Source organism: Seriola dumerili, unplaced genomic scaffold, assembly GCF_002260705.1.
Source record: "Seriola dumerili isolate Sdu_G_001 unplaced genomic scaffold, Sdu_1.0 BDQW01000478.1, whole genome shotgun sequence".
Lineage (NCBI taxonomy): Eukaryota > Metazoa > Chordata > Actinopteri > Carangiformes > Carangidae > Seriola > Seriola dumerili.
The window spans coordinates 242,743-265,606 of record NW_019174733.1 but is presented as its reverse complement, the minus strand read 5'-3'; the positions used below and the strand labels follow the sequence as shown (position 1 = coordinate 265,606).

General features: G+C 42.1%; 1 protein-coding gene across 1 annotated transcript; it reads right to left on the bottom strand.

The window, feature by feature from the left end:
- Positions 1-6,049: 6,049 nt before the first annotated feature.
- On the bottom strand, positions 6,050-21,951 carry crtac1 (cartilage acidic protein 1). Its single transcript, XM_022763769.1, has 14 exons — positions 21,767-21,951; positions 20,035-20,231; positions 19,499-19,635; positions 16,170-16,326; positions 13,980-14,114; positions 13,717-13,859; positions 10,694-10,830; positions 8,962-9,044; positions 8,571-8,671; positions 8,300-8,468; positions 6,984-7,129; positions 6,686-6,728; positions 6,458-6,601; positions 6,050-6,177 (listed from the first exon to the last, which is right to left on the bottom strand). Exons 1-14 carry the CDS (start codon positions 21,949-21,951, stop codon positions 6,050-6,052), a joined length of 1,905 nt encoding a protein of 634 aa, XP_022619490.1.
- Between the last annotated feature and the right edge of the window lie 913 nt (positions 21,952-22,864).

Below are 22,864 nucleotides of genomic sequence, written 5' to 3'. Positions count from 1 at the left end.
GTGTGTAGATGTATCTGATTTTGAACATTAGTTTTGAAATTTCATGCTGAGACGCTCTTTGAAGAGAAAAGGAGGTAAAACATGGTGAAAACTGCAGGATTTGTCTGTCTCTGTGTTTTGGCCACACTTGATTTATTGTGCTTAGCCCAGTTTTGGAGTCTCTCCTTTAAATTGATTTTTTCCCCCCCGCTACACCGCTGCCCTGCCTGTTGGCTTTGGCATGAATATCCGCTCAGTTTATTTAACCTCAGTGTGATTGACAGCCCTTGTGTTGTGTTTGCCGCTGGACCTCCCCCAAGTGCAGCCCAGAATGCTACATAAAAACACAATGTTGAGCGTAGGAGGCTGGAAACGTGTGGTTCCAGTTAAAATGTCACTTTTGATCACCTTGGTTAATTGTGAAACTGGGTATTGTGTTTCATTCTGTTGGCAAATAAATTGTGCTTTGTCAGTCACTGCCCTCCTAACGGCTTTTCAGTGAAGCAGGGATGAGAGGAGGAGCAGAGCACGGGGGTGAAACGGGGATAAAGGAGAGGAGCTTTGAAACATTGCCTCTGTTGCTAACACCCTACAACAAACAGAAGGCACACACCCAGTGCATGTGTATGGTACTCCCGTGCACTTTTATGTGTGAATGATCCCATACAAAGTGTGATGTTTCATGTTAAATAGGCTGCTACAGTTTTGCCCACATGAAGTAGACTCAGCAAAGTGTAATTTTATAGTATCCACATACAGAGTTACTTTTGTTTGACTTGAAATCTGACTTGAAATCTCTGCTCAAGGCAGCTGTGTGTGTCTGTGTGTGTGTGTGTGTGTGTGTGTGTGTGTGTGTCTGTGTGTGTGTGTGTGTGTGTGTGTGTGTGTGTGTGTGTGTGTGTGTGTGCGTGTGTGTGTGTGTGTGTGTGTGTGTGTTTTAGGTTAGAATAAAATAAAGTCAAAACAAAGTAAAAAGAACCATCAGGGGCTGGTACAGTGGCTCAGTGGTTAGCTCTGCTGCCTCACATCGAGACCGACCTGTGTGCTCCAGCTGCAGCTTGTCTGTGTTTGCATGTTCATGTCTTTGTAAATCAGGCTGATTGGAGACTTGTCCTGAATTTCTGCTCAATCAGGGAGTGTTACCTACAGTTTGGATGGTTTAGATAATCTGGCCAAACCGTTGGCTTCTTTACGACCTGTCTTATCATCTGACTACCCTTGTTTCTCGTCCTGTCAGACTTAATTGTAGCTATGTTGCTATGCTCCCGGGATTCAACAGGCACTTTAGTTTTCACACAGTTATTTTAACAGATAGAAATGGGAGCCAACACTAACTGGAGGCTTTCTGCCCATCGCATACTGAGAATACTTCAAGCCTCTAGTGGCCCTAAAGAAAACTAATGAGTGACAGTACATTTAATAACATGTTATCACTTATTTAATTATCTTTGATGTGTGTCTTGAAATTAGCAGCTAGTATAATAATCCTCATCCTACTTGACAGCCAGATGTTGTGTGTGACGCCGTTCATGCTCAAGTGGTTGCGGAAGTAGTTTATTCGCTGTCACTGACTTGTTTTATTGTTTAGGGGCACGGTGAAATTAGTTAAATAAATTGAAATCAAATGACTTGAAATGTGCTCTGGCAATAAGCAGGGATGAAGAGGCATTCATTTTTTCGCAGGCTGCAACAAACCTCAGTGCACCTTTACTGGATGTAGGCCTGCACTGGCCTGAAGACACAGGAGACAGAAGTTTGCACACAGTACAGTAAGATAAAATAAACGAACATAGTCTCTGGCTGCAGCTAAAAAGAAATGACCACTACAGTGTATACATCCACATTTATACAGCTTTTTCTTCTCGGCTCCTTCCGCTTCTTTTTTCCTGGCCATTTCCGTACAGTACAAATATTTTCTTAACATATCCTTCCGTATCTGATCTTCTGTCAGTTTCTGTGAACGCTTCATGGCGTGTGTACCATGTGCAATTGCTGTTTATAGGACATTATGTGATTGGTGGTCTGAAGCGCAAAAAAAATACATTTGGATTATTTTTCCACATGGAGCACAAGCCCACACACAAACAGGCTGCACATGGTTACATAGACACATAGACGCACACACATACAGGTCCAAACTCCCCTGACACACACACATACACACAGACACACACACACACACACACAGACACATACAAGCACACTGAGCATTGTGTTCCAGGTTTTTATTTTGCACAGGGACATCTCTACTTTCAGTTCATTTCAGCAGAAAGAAACACAGCTGGAGCCTCTGGGACGCAAACAATGCCGTGGCAGTGACCATGCCAGACACACACACGCATACACACACACACATACACACACACACGCACATCCTTTCTGCAAGGTCCATGGACATCGTTCAATGACACTGTACAGCTACATTACGCAGTTTAAGAATCAGAGTGAATTTCTTTCAAGGCTCACCTTGTTCTTAGTGGTATTGTAGTTTCTCAACCTTTCTGTAGTCATGTGCTTCCACTCTGTCCCAAAAATATATAATTCTACTTCTCGAAAATGTCTAAAGTAAGTGTTTGAGCAGAGTAATCAATCGCTGTGTGTACTGTGTATTTTCTTCAGCGTTACCTCATGAACTTCAGTTGCACTGGACACAGAAAAGCTTCATATCTGAGTTGAGTTTTCTATGATAACCTGTGATATACCATGTTTGAATGCACAGAGCAGATACAATAAATACTGCACACAGTATGTTTAGTTGCATGTACCTATAGCTAAGAAATGTAAAATAACCAACAATCTTCAGTGGTATCCTTTGTCTGTTTACAAACTACAGAATTAGCTGAAATGCTACAACCTATTTCAACACATTTAGGAAAAGATACAAACTTGATTCGCACAACCACGTCTCTGACAGCAAATGAATACACCGCCATTAGGATTGTGGAGTTTAAGTAGGAGAATGTGAGCAATAGGGATAAAAACATCTGTATGTCCTTTTAAAGCGTGCAATTTTGATAAACACTTATTGTTCATGCAAACTGTGAGCTTACATATCAGACCTTGGTCACACAGTTCAAGTCTGACCCAAGAGTGTTATTCAAACTACAAAAAATTTTCCAGCCTATCCTTACAAAAACATCTTTGCAGTAACCTCATTTGACCCTCTTTGATAAATTTGTTGGTGAAAATTTCTGTGCAGACGTATTAAAGTATTTGACTGGAGTGGACACGATCTTGCTGAACCCTGGGTAACTCTCACTCTCCACAGATTCTTTGGCTTACACAGAGAGCATGACAACATCGTCGACGCGGATCCAACGGAGATCCATGGTGAGTAATTTTAATTGCTTTAACACATCCATCATCGTTTGTTTATTGGTTTTTCATGCTCTGATGCTTCTTAGTTTTCATTAAAAATGTCTGAAAGAGAAATAAGTTCAGTCTTTAAATCTCAGCTGAAATGTTTGATATTTACAGGTGGCATCTGTGGTTTGGGTCCAACTCATTAGCAGGCTGATGTCAAGGGGCAGCGTTTGGTGCTGTTTCTTAAATGGAATGTGTGAGGTCTTTTGGCTAAAAATGTCCAAAATATATAACACTTGCCTCAGCGAGTGAATAGGGAGAAGCCAATGAAGCATAACACACACACACACACACACACACTCACTCACACACACACACACACACACACACACACACACACACACACACACATCCTCTACCCTGGAGGACTATACTGGCCAACACTTGATGATGAATCTATCCCCTGCTAGGACAGTGATTGTGGTCTAACACTGGATAAGATACAAGTTGTGTTGCACAGCCTCAGCACTGGGATTGCTGAGAGGAGAATTGATGCTGCCCTGCAGAATAATGTGGAAGCAACAATCTATCAGTCAGCATCAGCTGTCAACATATTATCAGCCAAAATGTTTATTGAACTCCTATAAAATTTCAAGAAAGATGTGGGAGCCGGACAAAAATTACTTCTGTATAGTTAAATTTTCACCCCAAAAAAAAGAAAAAAAGAAGGGTTGTGTGCTTTTGTGTTGTACTGCTCTAAATCGAGGGCTTCACCATGAACGTTATGTGAAACTAGATTGCAATACAGTACACGAGCAAGCAATTTTTTCTTATTGTCAACAAATCAAACAATTAAACGACTATTTGTGCATTTTGCATTTACATGAGAAGATTTTATAATACGTCCTCTGAGCAGCGCTATGTTCACGGCAGATTTGGGGCTACAGGATGGGCCGGGGCTAGCTAGTTAGCATGCTAACTTCCGTAGACGTAAAGACGTGATAGAGTGAGTAAACATAAAGAGTAAACGTCAAGAGTTAACATTGGCGTTTCTTTCCACTGCTGGAGACAGCTCTTGGTGAGTAAATTAACAAAGTTTGTTGTTGAACTCACAACGTTTCTTCAAGACTGCTTCACAACAGCTGTTAATGCTAACGTTTGCGATGTACCAATAGCAAAACTTACAAATAGCTCCTTTGATTGATCAGACAAATAAAATATTGCCTCCATCTAAAGCCTGACCGAGCTTGTTCCTCTGTGCTACTGACATCCACTGTTGTTCAAATATTATTTGCATACATCAAGGAGCTACACAGTTGAACTTAGTGCCATGTATTTTATTTCGAGTAAATCCCACATTAACCATCCTGCTGCCGTAAATACTGTAGCACACAAAGTCTGCAGCTGAAAATAGTCTCCAACAAAAACACTATTTACTCCTGTTTGATTAACATTTGCTGAAAGCTACAGCGGCCAACTGTTTTAGGAAATTATTTATTACGAAATGTATTTAAAAGATGAAACTATACATGGCACAAACAGGGTAGGAAAGTTAGTCTCTTGGTATTACGAGACTTTCATGCAATTTGTTGACAATAACAAATATATAGCACATCACCAGCCTTATCCTTTGTAGTTTTCTACTATGTGGCGAGTGATTTAGTCATTTAAATTGTTAAATAAATTTTGATAGGTTCATGTGCACTTTCCAGCTACCATTACTAAAACTTTACATTTGCAGATGTTAAATTATAAGAAAATTATGGTAGATTTTCATTGCACTATATTGACATCTTCAGCATGAGCAAGAAACTTAACCACATACTTATCTTCACATCCTTGCTCCCTGACATTTATTAAATTTCATTAGGAAGAAAAAGCAATAAATATTGAGTTATGACCGTTGGTAAATACAGTAAATAATTTGAGCTGATGCTCATTTAATATTTACAACTTAGAGTGGCTCTACATTATTTGGCAAATGACTTGGAAATTGCTAAATAAATGATGATAAGTTCAAGTACACCTTCCAGTTACTGTACTTAAAACTCTTCTTGTGCTCATACTCGTGTGTTTATCTTCTTCACTGTGCTGTTATATTATTCATAGGTAACAAAATGTAACCTATCATCCGAGACAGATGGTGTGGCATATGTTTCTCTGCCCGACTGCCTCTTTGTAGTACACTCACCCACACGCACACTCGTACTCGTACACACACACACACAGACAAAACCTACAGCGTGGATTCCTGGTGTACCTCAGCATCCCAGTAAGCCCATAATAAGAATGAGAGTGACATTGTTAGGATTAACATAGCGGCGGTGTGGAGATACAGATGGGGCCTCAGCGTGTCTCTAATGAATGTGGTCTGTGGAGCCAGTAGATCTGTCTTCTGTATGTGCAGAGGTTTATACACTGCGGCTCCACTTATTGACTTGGCCTCAGTTCAGGTCCCACTAAGATAAGTGCCAGGTGATGACGTGAGGGCTCTGCGGGTGTGACACAGTTAGTTCTTAACCCTGTAGCTCCCAGCGAGCATGCTCCCTGTGTGTTTCTTTATAGTCCAGAGGGGGCCGGGAGCCAAGAGGTGACACATAGCCATGGTGAGGAGGGGCCAAACTGTAAATAACTGATGGAAAAAGATAGTCGAGATCCATAGAGGAGAAGGAGGAGTAGATGTTTCAGTGAACAGTTTTCTCCGTGAGTTTCTGTACATCCCCATTCAGCAGTGGAGAGAGTTATGATGGGGAGAAGACAGTGACGGCTACAGTAGTCCAGTCTGAAGATGGGTAGAGAGGAGTGGTAGCACAGAGACAGAGAGCAACCAGAAAGAAAGGCCCGACCACTTGCGTTCCCCAGAAGACCGTGTACCTCCAAAGTAAGCCACCTGGGCTGCAGAAAAAGAGGGAAAACAGAGGGCAGGGAAACGTTAGCCAACATCTGCGTCTTTATGGCTGAAAGAGAGCTCATTCACATGGGGGAGTTAGTCATGCAAGACAGTGGGGTGCAGAGAGGGGACACAGTCAGAGGAATGTTAGCACCTTTAAGCCTTTACTCAAAACCAGAGTAATTAAGGCAGCTTAAGGCATCTCGTTCTCTGGCAGTGCTTCCTTTGTTCTCCAGATTTTAGTAATCCAGCTAAGTCTACCCCGACTCTGCCAGGACCACTCACCCACACAGGCTGACCCATCATCGTTGGGCTCAAAGCCCTGGTTGCATCTCCTCTTGGCGCGGCACTTATAGTTGCCATAGGTGTTGGTGCAGACGGGGCGGTCAGAGGGGCACACAGAGGGGAACTGGGTACACTCATCTTTGTCTGAGGGAGGGGGAGGTAAACTTGATTTTAAACGAGGGCACAAGCATAGAGTGGTGGACAGGTTGATGAATCTTTTCAACTTACCAGTGCAGCGGCCATTCTCATTCAACGCAAAGCCATCACCACACTGCAAGAAACAGTCAGTCCAATCAGAAACAAGAATAGCTCTAAACCGAACATTAAAATTCTTTAAAGCTGATAAAAGACGTATCATGTCAGTTGATATTGTGCTTTAGTGGGGCTCCTGCTCCTGAGCTTTTTTGATGTTACCACTGGGAGCACCAAAGAAGGTCATTTTGAAACTCTGCGCATATTGGCGAATCTACAAAGCCTAATGATCCTTGACGAGATTTTAGGATTTTAGTGTGAATTACTGCTGTACCTCTATCTCCACAGTAGGAGTGACGTCCTCCTCGTCCCTTGGATAGTCGATCTCCAGCACTGTGTTGATCTCCGAAGGTTCCAGGGGTCGGGCCACTGACCGACCATCTGGCCAGTACACCTCGACATTGGTTGCTACATCCTTACCTGGTCAGACACACACACAAAGGCACAACACACACAAACAAATGTTCATTTGACTATAACTTAGCGTTGAAGGCTCATACAGTACACTACAAACTGTAGGTTGTCATGGGTTGTTCTCATTGAGTTTCCTCCTTCCTCTGTTTTTCACTGACACACACACACACACATAGTGAGAGACAGAGTGGCACCCTCCTCTTCTCTCTCCATTAACTATTTTAATCAGGCATAGAGAGCCCCTCTCCAGAGGGCCTCTGCAGCCCTTAATTAAAGTGGCATTTTTAATGCAAACAGATCTTGAGTTACCGAGCCAGACAGCGATCCACTCAGCAGGTGTGCTGCCTGAGAGCCAAAGGATATTTCACCTGCTCTGCTCCCACATGACACCCTCTCATTTAGTGGTGGGGAGTGCATTTCACAAAGTAGTGACGCATTTTGCAAGTGTGGAGGTCTGCTCTGAAGCCACCGTGGTGTGGAAAGTTTGCTCTTAGCGTGTGTTCTGAGTAATCAGGCATTAGAACTGAGGGCCTCCAGAGTTGATCTGTGCTTGTACAGTCCTGATACTGAACAGGCTCAGTGAGCAGGGCCAGGGAGCAGCAGTGGGTGGGCTACCAGGCCTGGATGACCACCAGAAGACTGTCCTAGGCGGGGGGCAGGAAGAGACAGGGAGCCGGCTCCTCACAAACCGGGCTGGCTTCCAGCTGCAACACCTGTCCCCCATCTCTTCCCTCTTTGTCCACCCAGCTCCCACCCACAGACATCGCACTCTCCCATGGATTCCTAATCAGGCTGAAGGTATTAAAACAATGCTTTCATTTTCCTTCTTACTGCTGCTCTCTGTAATGCTGATTGTGTCAGTTTCTCTGTCTGTCTCAGTGTCTGTCTATCTGTTAGCAGAGAGTAAAGCTGAAACAATTTACTAAAGTATGTTCACATTCATCCTCTACAATGTGAAGATTTGTTGTAAATTAAATTCCTTTGGGTTTCTGGCTTTGAGTCAGATAAAACAAGAAATCTAAAGACGTCACCATGACCTATTTTTTCACTGCTTTTGAAACCCTCGATTTTTATTTCATAGACAAAACAATTAACCAATTAATCACCAAAATAATCAACAGATTAACTCCAGTCAGCGCAAGCTGGATCCCTGCAACAATTGTGTGTCAGCGTTACCAAGGCCAAAGTGGGCGACAGGCTCCATCTCACACAGGTATCCCGAGCCACCATCGATGATCCGTGTGTGTGGGCCGGTCTTTTTTGTGTACACCACCACTTTAGCTCCTCTGGCGAATGCACCAAACTTGGTCCGTGGAATCACCCGCAGCCATGAGTTAGTGGTGCCCTAAGACACAAGACAGAATAAGAAAAATGTGGGTTTCTGTTCAGATCACACTACCTAGAGTGTCAGACTGATTCGGAGGCTTTTAAGATGTCTGACACTCACCTGGTTGACTTTATAGACAGAAAGCGGCTGTGCTGCACTTTCACCGTGAGACACCAGCAGTTCCAGACGCCCATCACCATCAAAGTCTGTGGCTACAGCTCCTGGATATCCATCACAGTAATGATGCACTTCAGGAAACAGCCTACATAACATTTATCTTCCTCATGCAGGGAAACATAGGCATTGTGTTTCAGCAGTCATAGAGCTAATTATGTAGAACACATCTTTTTTTTTTCTTTTATAAAGCTCATGAGGAAATTCTGATCCCTAGTGGAGCTCTGGTGCCATCTAATGGAAAGATGTTGGAATATCAGACATGAAGCTTGTTCTTGCACTGTGTCCCATCGCTCATGCTGAGTTGTTGGACACCTGTTTGTTCTGCCACACTCACCGGTTCCTCGTCCTTCAGGCTCTGATGCCTCCCCAACATTCAGCTCTTCTATCTGGGGGTCTCCATGCTCTCTCCTGCTCACCCTGTCAAATCACAACATCACAGCAATTACCCAGCAATCACTGTAAAACATTGATACCATAGCCACTACAAATATATAAGCTCAATTAAGTTCAATTTTGAGGTTCTCATTTTACTTTATATGTCTACTTCACTACATTTCAAAGAGGAATGTTTGACTTTTTACTCCACCACATTTATTTGGCAACACAGTTATTTGTTACTAATGTAACTAATCATTATAGTTTTATAGTTATTAACTGTATGATAGCTATATTAATGTAATTAATGTGTTTGTAAACAGCTAAAAATCCAACCTCCTCCTCCTCCTCCTGTAGGCACCTGTAAGAAGAGGCTGGTGTATAAACAGACAATGAATAATAATGTAGTAAATCACAGCAGCAATAATATACAATATGTCTTTATAGGAGATGCTATAATTGTTGACAAGTGCTATATATAAAGGACAACTTAAAAATGCCTCCAATTACATTATAGAGTGTTATAAAGCATTCATGACATGTTTATATACTGTTTATAAATGCCAAAGGACTTAAAGTGTTAGCGATAAAATGAGTTCCCCTCAACCAGCTCCAGCATTAAAATGTTGCTTACATGTTAACGCATCAGAGCTAATACTCCAATATTATTATATATAACATGAAAGAGGGACCAGTCAGCTTTTACTTGTGACGCTGAACTTAAATAAATTTTGCTGACAATACTTTTTTTTATTTGACTTGTAATGGAGTTTTTGCTATGTGACATTGCGACTTCACAATTGAATAATATTTTCAAAGCCCGTCCTTGCTATATACATGACCAGCTGCCATGTACCTGAAGTGATAAAGCATTTCCAACTTTCCTTAAGTTATAATTTCATTTCACAGTGCACTGATGTGCTGATCCTGGCTGTTAAACCCCACAGCTCAGCTAAATATTGATTAGTTGTATTGAATTAATTAGCTTGGGCACAATAGTTTGAGCTTTTCTTCAGTGCCAGAGAGCAGCGTTAAATTAGCTGATTCATCTCCATACTACACAATGGAGCAGAGCCACGGGCTGTAGAGCAGTGACCCCTGTCAGACCATCATCGTGTCCAGAAAGACAAAATATGTCCTCCAACGACCTGACATGCAGGAATACTCTGATCCAGGAAATCTTTGGGGCTTACACTGATTATTGATATTCAGTTTGAACTGACCCACCAGCTCATGGCAAAATTCATCATGATTGCTGCATCCTGTTCAGAAAAATATGCCAGATCAGATTTTTATTCAGACAGGATGAGTTTATTCTACTGTTAAGTCCTTACAATTGATATGTATCATATATTGCATTTTGAGAGCTGAGTTCATTAATATTATCTAGAGAGGAAGCCAAACCGTGAGCCAAAAAGAGACCTAAAACTGTCTTAATGAAAGATTCATTCATGTGTGGAGGAGGAGGCGGGATGCCAGACTAGATAAGTATCCTTGGCTGGGATTTTTAAATTCTTCTCAGCTTCTGAGCCCAGTTTTAGAATATTAAATCAAGATGCAAGAGTAGTCCATTAAGCTAATCATCAAAGTGCTATTAAAACTTACTGCCGTATATTGCCATACGTACAACATGTGTGTATGTAAGTGTGAGTGTGTGTGTGTGTGTGTCTGTGTTATATCCGTGTGAGTACCTGAAGAGCCTGTTGGCGGAGGGGCCCCTGTAGGCGATGTTATTGAAGAAGACCTCCAGCTCGTTGTCGTTGTCAAAGTCTGCAACGATAACGGTGCGAACCGGGGACGGCATGGCAAACTTCTGGGATGCTATGTCCTGAGAAAAACAAACGCACATGTACATCAGTGAAACACACACACACACACGCAGGAAGTTTTTTTTTTCTGTGTTTGATATGTTTTTTTATAAGGTGAGAACAAATCAGAAAATGCAGCAACAGTGACCACAGAACACACTGAACCAGATATAACCAAATTCTGATCACGGACCGGACGTGCTCTGAGTTGCTCTGCAGTGAATTGATTCACAAAATGTGTCTTTATTGCCATGCTCATCACGTATTTGTGCATAGGGACAGTTACATCACATCTGCAACTGCTTGGTTTTGTCACATAATTCATAAATTCTCCTCTTTTTCCTTTTTCAGTGAATTCTGCTCTAATTTAACTATCTGTAATTGTCTGTTTTTGGGTAGCAGCTAGGGTTAGGATTACTAATACATCCAACACTTTTATAAACAGAGTAAATGCTTTCTCACTCTATATGTTTATTTTAAATTCTATAAAATGTCATTCTAAAATGTGCTTGGTCTTTTATGGGAAACATATCGTTCACACCCAAAGTTCTGTTTGTCTTTATCTGATTTGTCAGCCACTGAGTAGTTAGAAGGTACATGTTGTTGTCTCTTGTACTACATTCTTGCAAAGAAATCTAAAAAAAGATGCAGTTTGACTGCCAAGTGAAGTGCACTGTACAAACACAACAGCGACTGTCATTTATCAGCAGAGAAACCGCAACCCCTCACACCCCAGAATTTTGAGGATTTTCACTTGAACTTTTCTACAACCTGTTTTTATTAAATTCTGCGTCCTGGATGTATTAAATTTAACATGTGGACAGATGGAGTGAGCCGAGCCAGTGGGTAGAAAGATGGTTCCATAACCTGGAACATAAGGTCACGGGTTCAATCTTCACAACAGACAACACGTCCATCAATAATCGGTGTCCAGTCCTTGAGTTAGACACTGATCTGTCATCTGTTCCCTCACTCACTGTAAGTCACCCTGGCAAAGAGTTTCATCTGAAGCCTAAAGATAAGAACAAAGACCCTTTTTACATCCTCTGGCAACAGAAAAGTAGACTGCAACTCTCCTGCCCGAAAAAGTCTCCTCAGCAGAGGAGTTTTTGCACGAGAAAGTAACAGATATCTCCTCGCTTCAGTGACACGGTGATAAGTCGGAGAAGAGTTATAGAGCAGCCCTTCACTCCCTCCAGTATTTACTCCCTGTTTTAATTATAAGGCTCATAAAGCTGCAGGGGGGGGCTGCCCACAGTGACCTTCTGCTTCTCAGGTGAAGGAGAGGGGATGGCCAACTAAGGCCATGAGGGAGAGGGAGAGAGGAACAGCTTTACATTTACTATACCATTAGGTGGATGGATAGATGTGCAATAAGGAAAAAGAAAAGGACTCTTACCAAAACAAAAATGAAGCACAGAAACGTGAGGCTTACAGATAAAGAGGGGTGCAACTTTGAGAAAGAAATTATTTGATCTATGATTTGATACACATAAAATATCTCAAAATGTAATGTAAACAAAATTAGAAATATTTGTATTCTTGAGTGTTCGCTCATTATGCTGAAAAAACAATAATGATATCAATAATTGGCTATAATTATAATTAAATAATCTTTTTAAACACCACCTCTCAATGACTTTATCTTCATTGATTATGAGCTCTGATTTTGGTAAACAACAACTAGGGAAACTTCTACGCAGGACTTTTTCCATCTCTTTAAATACATATTAGATATGTGGGTGTGTTTTTGCGTGTGAGTGTGTTAAACCTATTGCAAGGAAAACCTCGGCAATAGATTTTAATTAAAGCACAAACAGGCCTAATCGGCACTTTCCAATACCCAGGCAAGCTGCTGTTTCAGCCCAATTTAATTAGCGGTTTACTGGAGTGATACAACAGCTTCATTATGCATGCCAAAGGTCAATACAGGCGAGTGGGAGTGTCAGCTTGTGTGGGGGGGAGAAGGGTCTTAAATGTGTTTTGGGCTTGTGATTTAACAATCTTGGTTTAAAAAAAAAAAACTGGCTAGCTAATTCAATTTGTCTTGTGCGTGTTCATGTGTGTATTTGAGAGCATGTGTGTATGTGTGTGTGTCATGCTGATGGAATTGCCTCTGGGCTAACCATCACACATTAACCCCTTATGTGACCCCTATAAAGATGTCTACCGTGACGTTTATCTCTTTGGTAAAAGATGCAGTCGCAGGTGCTGACGCATAGATCACCAAGCAACAAAACCTCTGCAGATTTACACGCAGCAGAGGCCGTTTCCGTCTCTGCTGCTCTTAACTGTGCCACGCAGACACATGCACGCTTCTGGCTGTCTCACAGGAGTTGAGTGAAAAATTATAAATCACCACCCCTCTGTCTTTAAATGCCATTCAGTCCCAAAGTGAGTCTGCGGCGACTAGTGCTAATTCCCCACCCTCCTACAAGCATTGATAAGTCTGTGATTCAGAGTGTATGAGATTTGCTGTCTTTGTGCTGCCAGTTCATCAGACATTGATCTGGTCTGGGAGTAGAAAAAAGAACAACAACCTCACTCTGATTCAATCAGACTTCACCTGATGATTTCTTTTGTTTTTAGAACTGTCCAAAACCAAGAATCACATGTTGACCCTTTAATTGACCCCTATAAAGATGTCCCTGCTTTCTGAAGGGATTGGTCAGGTGTGAGGAGGCATGACGGTTAACATTTCTCTGAACCCCCACTTTCTCACTCTGCATACAACTACTTGTGTGTCCATATCCCCATTCACTGTGTCTTGCTTTTCTCTGTTTGCAGCTTACCTTTGAGTGCGAACATTTGGAACAGGTAAATACATATATAGCCTACACTGCATTTAAATGTGTAGAGTGTGCAAGTAGAGTTGTTAAATACCCAGGAACCACATTTGAACCCACCTTGAACTTCTGTTTGCGGTTATTCAGCTGCATGTAAAGGCGGTGAGGTCCATTCCAGTTCCCGTAGACGATGTCTGTCTTGCCGTCGCGGTTGAAGTCTGCCAGAGCAACCCCTCTGCCATGCTGCATGGGGTCCTCCACACCTGCAGTTATTTGGTAATACAATATTATAACAATGAAGACTACCTTGTGTATTGTTTTTGCACCAGCTTCATGTGACATGTTGAGACTTGACTGAGGTTAAGCTGCACTGTTTCTCTCACCAGCCTGCTGCGCCACATCCGTGAAAGTTCCATCTCCATTGTTCTTGAACAGGAAGTTGGGTCCGTACTCGTTGTCACAAAACACATCGGACAGCGTTTGACTGACGATGGGCCCCACCACTACACCTCGCCCTCCTGCACATAAAAGGGTAAGAAGACTTTTTTTTTTTCAAACTAAAAACTGAAGCAGGATGGGTGTAAAAAGACAGAGAACAGAAGGAGAGGGTGAACAAAACTGAACGGCAAGAGATCATTATTGTCTTTACAGGCAATGTCCTCTGAGCAGGGCAGATAAAGGCTCTGATGGGTTTCACACACACAAACACACAGATGAACACACCTAGGCACGAGCACAAACAAATACTAGAATGCAAAGGCGTAACACATGCTGGGAATCTTTTGCATTAACCAAAAGCTAACAGTAATTTTCTCCTTGTGAAAAGATCTTTGTGACTGTTCGATACAGTCAGTATCACCCCCGGATTTTCCAATGACATTGTATAAAGTGAAGTGTCACGCTAAAGTGTCTCATCTCAGACCAGCACAGTCTAATTATGGAGCTGAAAGGGCTTTGATTGCCCTTCCAGTATGCAGAGTCAGTGCTGTGAGTGAGAACTCGCTCCTGATTTACTGGCCCGCTCCATCAGCCCAGACAAATATCACTCGCCCCCTACGGCCATAAACCACTAACGTCTCTCCAGAGATATGTAACCATTAGATATACAACTTCACTGACTGTCCCTCTGCTCTGATTAACGGCAGTTTGATGACAAAGCCATCTACCGTACATCATTCACAGCGAATCTGAGCCAGCTCACTCTGCCCCCCTGGTGGCTTAAATGACTTCCTGCATGTAAAAAGATGATGAAGATTGATTCTGTTACACACGAACACAAAGTCATGTCCCACTTTAAAAGCTTACCTAGGCGTCAGCATCAAGGACTTTTCAGTTGTTACAACAAAGTATCATAGAGGCAGCATTTTTTATTACTCATGATGGTCTATGTAACAAATCATGTTGAAATAGTTTATTTTGGCATTTACTGTTCTCTTCTTCTTTGCCAAAACAGGTATCCATCACAGGGTTACATTGATCCAAGCCAATTTAAGTGCTTTTTTTCAAAGTAAAAAAAAAAATAAATTTCAAGGTCATCCATTCAGTTTCATAATCATTTAAATGCTGCAGTTCAATTAGCTCAATTCAGTTCAATTCAAATATTTAGCCTCCTATAAGAGGACATTCTTTTTTAAGCAAGGCAGTTTACAATATAAAAAGGCATTGCGTTAAAAGGCATGATACTTTACACACATTAAAAATACAGTAAAACGTCAACATGATTAAAAAACTGCCGCAAAGTCTAAGGACTAAGGTTAAGATGAATGGTATGTTTGAATTAGATGCATTTATTGCACGTGGAATTAATACAAATATCAACTTGTTACACCTCATTTCTTCAAGTCTGTGTCTCTGACTAGAAGACTAAGATGAATTCAGCCTGTTTGCCTTCATTCAATACCTGACAGGATAGACGGACAGGAAATGTCTGCACTATTTTGCACAAATCAGGGAGTAACACCATCAACTTCCAGTTAACCTCCACAGAAAATAAAGTCTGTCCGGTCTTTATTGGCATGTAACACTTGGATCAGACTGACTGTGACTGAGCTAATTGCACATAAAAGACAGTGCTAGTCGCATCCGCAGCCACTTGTATTCAAACTTTCAAAGTCTGGAGGAACCACACTAACCCGTGATAGATGCCATCTCTAGGCTGTTGAGCTGGTCTGATGTATGTATGTGCCGCCCTTCCCCTTCTCTTCCTTGTGACTTTGACTGGAGTAAACAGCTGACGGGGCCAAAAGAGCCCACTAACACTCCTCTCTCTCCAGTCCTTTCTATTTTCTCTCACGCTTACTCCCATCATGTTCTCTTTCTTCCTCTCGCTCTCTTTTTTTCTCGCCGGGCACCTCTCCAGCTCTCCTTTACTCTCCTCCTGTCTAGCACCCTCTCTGTACTAAAGTCCTATATTTCAGACTCTCTGGGTACAACGAGCACATGCTCCTCTGCAGATGTCTGTATAAATCAGACTGAAGGTCCAGTAGTGCTGGATGATCTTTCATCACACACACACACACACACACACGCACGCACGCACGCACAAACACACACACACACACACACCTACCTACCAGTGAACTTGTTGACTCCAGCCTCCTCCGCCACACTGGAGAGGGCAATGACGCCCTGCGAAAGGTCACTTGCTCCCTCGTCCATTTCTATGAGAGCATGAGGACCCACGTTGCCGCTGGCATAGTTAGCTATGTAGATAGCATAACGCCCTGTACCCTGGGAGGAAAGGCAAATATTGTTTTTATTTAATTTCAGTTGTTTTGTTTTTTTTGATACAGACATGATACATGCTTTTTCCTGTAGGCTCAGAAAAAGCTACGCTGTTAGTGAAAGATCAGCTCAAGAAAAAGTCTTCACTGCACATCCTTTATTCCAAAGTGCCCCTGCTTTCTTTGCAAGTTATTACACTTGTTGCATGAAGTTCATCATGGTGTCCTGAACTTTGCAGCACACCTACAGGTTTGAGTGTGTCGCCGACACAATGATTTACATTTGATTTACTGATATCGCCAAAGCAGAGCCATAAGAAACCACATGTGTAGTGACATGTGAATTGACAAAGCTTTTGATGATTCAGCAGAACCTTTAACCTTTCACCAAATTTGAAAACAAACAAATAGACTATATATTTTTCAACTTGTCTTCAGTGGTATCTTGTACCACTGCTGTTTTGAGACGCCACCTCAGTACAATGGAGGTGTATGACAGTGTGCTCTGTGGATTATCCAGAGTAAAAAAGACATGGTTTCTGGAAAGACGCATTGTTAATGGTTTTTTAAAATGGAGCTCTTCAGCGCTGTCGGCACCACAAACACGGACAGTTTCATTCACCTCCTTTGTGTTGGGCTGGAGGCAGAAACAGTATCTCGAAACCTGCTCGCATAAAACCAAAACTACTTACATGGTTTAATATCACTGGAGGTAAGTGAGAAAATATGTAATTTGTAATCAGGGAACAGATCATTAGGCTGGCAATATATATGTTCTTTCATACTGTCTACAGATCCCATGACAAATCCAAACCCAGTGATAGGTTAGTTTGTGTCTCAGTGCTCTCTGACTTCACTACCCTCTGTGTGGCTCAGCCTGAAGACCATGGGTAACTACTGATGATGTAAATCTTTTAAAATGATATAATCTTCTATTTACTACAGGCTAAGTATGTAAAACAGCTGGGCACATATTTTTGATCTGACAGTGATTTTGTCCAGGAGTTATTTTTTTCATTTACTCTTTAGCAAAGCTTACTCAAATAGGAGTGCATAGTGTAGTCTTTGGGGACTATTTTCAGCTGCAGATTAATACATTTACTAGTGAATATTTATGGCAGCAGACAGTGTGTGAGGAGTTGACCTAAAATAAACTACAATGTAAACAAGGTCTTTGTTGTAATGAAGGAATATATCATCCAACGGTTTTTGGACAGCAACGCAGCTTTCTGACACTGAGGAATAATATAAATCAGGCTTTGGCTACACAGACAATACTTGTTAATAAGACCAGTTCCTTGTTGGTTTTGGTCTTTTCATGGGATTTGAAAAAAGTTCACCACACATATCCTTCAACCATCTTTTTAAAATTATTTTCTATCTCTGAATATCATCTGCATATTTTCACCTTTTCCCAGTCCTAACCTTTTCTTTCGCCTTTATCTCCCCTCACCCTGTCTATTCTTTACTCCCTCTTTCTCCGCCTCTCTCCCTACTCCTTCCTCTGCCTCCCTTTGGAGATTAATTTCACACTCCATTATCAGTCAGAGTCCCTGCAGACACAAACTCACAGACGGAACCACGCTAATAGACTACACACTCGATTCCAATGAGCTTTCCCACCAGGCCTAACATATTTCAGTCAATACAAACACATGCACATATGCAAACGCACACACATGCACGCCATTTCACCATTTGCGTTAACCTTACTATATTTTTACAAGACAAGAAAAGTAAATGAGACTGGGTGATGTAAATGTCATCAAGCGTCACATTATGGCCTGCTGAGGTGGGAGGAGTGGGTACCACTTTCTCTCTCTCACACACACACTTTCTCACACACACACACACACACACACTTACAACTTGACAAAATGAGAAGGAACTACAATGAAGGCCACTGGCAGTTACTTAACAAACTTAAAAGTCAATGATTTTTCAATAAGTCTTCACCCAAGGCTAATTTCTGTCACCGGAATTGGCACTGTGAATAGTGTGACATGCATGCCTGCAAAGTACATGTTGGTGCAGGGATATGTGACTGCATGCCCTTTACAGCGATCACCGTGGAGCCTGAATAAGCTCCCACCTCTGATGTAACGTTTCCATTTCCTCCTTTTCAATGGAAGAATGTATTTCAGTTTTTCTGGCTTTTAGAATCCACTTACTGTCAGAAGCTCCATCCTGCCTGCCAGTACAAAGTGAACCGATCCATCAGTTCAATGCGAGACCCCTCAATATGTCACCTTCATCAGTTTGTAAAAGACTAATGATTGGATGTCACTTTCAAGGAGACTGGGAGAGACAAAATGGTTGGATGACTAATTATTCCTCTTTTTTCCTGGGTGATAACACTTTATTTATGAGTAAACAGGAGCAAATGCATTAGCTACTGAGCCAACGATACAACACGCTCTGGTTTTGGCCGGTGTAACCTTCTGCTGTTGTTCAAAATCTGTTCAACAATAGCAAAATGTAATCTCTTTCGCTCTCTTTCTGCCTGTCTGCTGGAACTAGCATGGAAGAACACACATCAGGGTTTTGGCTTCCTCTAAAAGCATCAGCCATTAAAAGTAGATATCTTTCCAATCGCTTTGGCACCTGCATAACCTCTCGGTGCTCAGTGAGATGGGACTGTGGTTAAAAGAAAATCTATTGTAATCCCTACTGTCCTCTTCCCGCTATTACATCCTTTATCCCGTTCCCCTGATTGGAAGTGAGAACTGTACGCGTGGGTATGAGATAAGAGACAAAGAAAGAGTGTGAGCGTGTCAGTCAGAGGGAGAAAAAACAGGAGTGAAGGAGGTGGGAAGAGCGAACAAAACAATGGGAAAGGGACTAAGAGAGCGGGAGAGAGCAAATGTTAGTAGTGTGCAGTCATCACTCCTCCCCTCGTACGATGTTCTATAAAACAAACGAGGCCTGGCTCCTGTAATTACACTGGTGCGATGGACAGAAGAGAGAAAATGGCACACCATTCCCCCCAAATGAACTGTCATAGCACATGCTGAGAAGGGCGGCGTAGGCAGGGCATGAGTTATCACTGGTAAACAAACAGAGGCAGCCATGCATGTACACAGAAGACACTCTGGGGAGTTTGTGTGTGTCTGTGGCGTGGATCTGCATATACCCGTACTCCGTGTGTGTGATTGTGATTGTGTTTGTGCGTGTCGTACCTTTCTGTCCACACAGGCCACTGAGCGCCCAGCCATACGGTTGGCCACGTCTCTGTGTTCGTTAATGTCATCGTTCAGTAGGTCTTCAAAGCGTCCATTACGGAACTTAAACAGCTTGTCAGAATATGTTGCCCGACCTTGATGCGGAGAGACGTTCAGGAGAGTTCAAAAGAGGCGAAGATTGTGCGGAGAGTAAAGAGTTATTATGCAATGCAAGAACTGTGGAAGATTGGAAACACAAGAGCAGGCTGCTGTGGCTGAAAGTGAGGAATGTGATGCAGGAGTTTTTATAAAAATGATAGAGGTGAGGTGTTGCAGTTTTGGCAGTGTGCGCTCTCTAGCTCTCAGATTGATTAATAGCAGCACAAAGCTTGTCTGTTATCTGATGAAGACTCAGATGAGATAAGCTTAATATCTGCATACTGATTCTCCTGCTTTGTCTCTGTACAAGAAAAGACTTATAATCCCTTTGTGAGTGTGCACATGATGCATCTATATATTTTTTATTCACAGAAGTATATCAGCTTGTACTGTACCAGAGAAGGCGTTATTGGTGTTGAGCACATAAATCTCCTCCCGACCGTCTCCGTCGATGTCACACGCTGTCACTCCGATGGCGTTGCCTTGTCGGTCTCTCAGGGCATAGAAAGGGGAGCTGCGGTTGTCAACAGCGATGTTGACAAGCCTCTTCCTCTGCTTGTCGTACTTCAGCACCAGATTTGGGCCGTTGTAGCTGTCAGCAGACACCAATAGCAAGATGTTATGTGTTCTTTTCGTAAGACTGTGAGCAAGAATTGTAAAGCCTAAATCATGCAGTGCCATTTGTATTCTCCAAGTCATGCGTATTAACTAATGATGCTGCCTAAAAAAGCCTGAAAACAATTTTACGATGCTTCATTTATTGATGAACTCACCCAACTGTTATGCAGAATTTTGTAAAACTGGATTTTAAAGCCCCTGAAAATTTCAGAAAAACCTGATTTAAAATCTTCAAAGTCTGTTTTAGGTCTTGGGGAGTGGGGGTGGGGGGTGGGGGGGTGTTGGTTGAGGCTGAAGACAACAAGTTTGAAAATGAAAAAAAAAAAAAAATCCTGGGTATGGCCTTAGAAAGAAGTGAGCTTACCCAACCTGAGGTTAGAGGCTTTAGGCTACATTTGCAGCTACTAGCATACATGTTGCTAAATTGCTAAATCCTGATTGGTGCTCAGACTTACATTACATCCCCCTTTGTGTGAGTCACAGTGAGAGGACAACAGACAAAAAACAAAATGCTTATGGAAAATGTCTCGATTTGAAATTAATAAAACAGTTTGAACTTTGGCAGAAAATGTAGTATTCATAGAGGACCACAAAATGTACAGTAAGATATTAAGTGTTTTTTTTATAATCAGTATTGACACAGCTATCACCTGATATTGACTATTAATTCTCAGTTCTCTTCAGGGTCCCACTTGAATCAATCATCCTGTTATTGCAACAGGTGAGAGTGAAGCAACATGTTCAAAATCAATATTTAGGTTGAAAAAACCCAGAAATATTTTGATATACAAACTTACAAAAGCTTTTGAAACTGTGCTCTCGGGGATATGTTTGGGGTGACATGATAATGACGGTAAACGTGACACAGAAAAGAGGAGGGAAAAAATCTCATCTTCTCTGTTCTGACCGCAGAAGTCAGAAGTGGTACCACTGTGACTTTATGTGACTTGTCCCATCTTCATCTATTGTATAATAGTCTAATTTGAATATTGAAATCAAATACCAAGCTATACTTAAGTGCCAAAGGTCAACAACAGCAGTATATTAAACTGAACCTCTCCATCCTCACATTTTTCTAACCCTCCAATGAAATGACATCCTCTGAACGGTTTTGTGATGCCCTCCTGTCCAGCATACCTGCTGAATATGATGGCTTGGCTAAATTACATTTATTAAGCAGGGTCATTTTGGTGCATCCATATTCTGTTAAGCACTGAGAAATTCATTGCTGCTTCGCTGGGTAGAGGCAGGCTTGCCAAACTGCTCCCATCAATGGCACTCTATCCAATCACATCTATTTTCATCAGCTGAGTGAGCCTCCGGGCACCCTTACCATCTCCCGTCTTTTAGTCTTTTGCCTTTGCCTTCAACCTTTAGCTTGGAAAATGACACTGCACTTTTGTTTTACAATTAGCTATTCTCTCAGCAGTTCATTAGTTGCTCTACCTGTGTATAATGAAAAAAAACTTGAGCACTTGTAACGCATTCGGAAGAGCAAGCGTTTCTCACCCAGCTACAAATATCTCCAGGTCTCCATCCCCATCCACATCAGTGACGGCCACTCCGTAGTTGAGCTGGGTGGGGTTGTTGTCGTAGTCAGGAGCAAGGACGGTCTTCGTTATAGCTGAGAACATGGGCTCTGATCGCTGAGCCGAGGAGTGCGCAGGCAGGAACAAAACCAGCCACAGCAACATCCTCACCTGAAGGGAAAAACACACCGCTGAAACAAGAGCTGAGATTGAGGAAGGCTATCATCATGTTGTACGTCTTGTTTATATCCCCCCCAAAAAAAACTGCCACTTCCGCATCCTTCAAAAAATGTATTCACTTCGCACTAAAAAGCAGAACAATGCTACTTGATCACTGTAGAAAAACACACATGAGGTACAATTTGCGTCCTACCCTCTGCAACTGCACTACAGCGCACAGTTGTCCTGGCAGTTGAGGCAAATGAAAATCAAATAAAAAACCTTAAGTCATACACTGTCTTGCAAGCTGCAACTCCTGTCGTTGTTGTTAATTCTCCAAATCCATTGCGAGGCAAACATCAGTGTGTTGTTGGCAGAGCTCTCTGCTATACTCAGACATAAGATGAAGATATACCACTGCAATCAGCAGCATTCTGCAGGCTTAGATATGAACAACCGATCACATGCAGACAGGCTCAGGAATTACAGGACAGAAAATCCATACATGGAGCAGGGCATTAGCCAGAGGCCAAGTGAGCCCGGAGGAAACCAATATGACCTGATATAACAGCTCAGGCTCTGTCCTGAGGGAGGGTGACCAACTCCAAATTGGGAAAGCTTTTTTGGATAAAAGGACTGTGTGATGTATAAGTGTCCTTTCAGTGGTCAGTAGATAAAAGGTGAACGTAGACGAATTGATTCAATTGACTTGTGAAGTGCAGGCAGGTAGCGGTGGAGGTTCTGATGCTCAGACTGAAAAGAGAGAAGAGAAACATGACTGAGGGGAGAAAGGGAAGCGGAAGGTCACCTCCTTAAGGCTAAAATAAAACACTCATCATCAACAACACTGCAAAACTTTACACAAACAACACACACGAACACAAACTAAAGGGTATTTACAAGCTGACAACTTGATTTG

Coding starts and splice junctions, on each gene's coding strand:
- crtac1 (XM_022763769.1), bottom strand. CDS start 21,951: ATGTTGCTGTGGCTGGTTTTGTTCCTGCCTGCGCACTCCTCGGCTCAG. Junction 9,045..10,693: donor TCCGCCAACAGGCTCTTCAG/GTACTCACACGG, acceptor GTGATTTGACAG/GGTGAGCAGGAGAGAGCATG. Junction 6,729..6,983: donor CTCCTACTGTGGAGATAGAG/GTACAGCAGTAA, acceptor TGTTTCTTGCAG/TGTGGTGATGGCTTTGCGTT.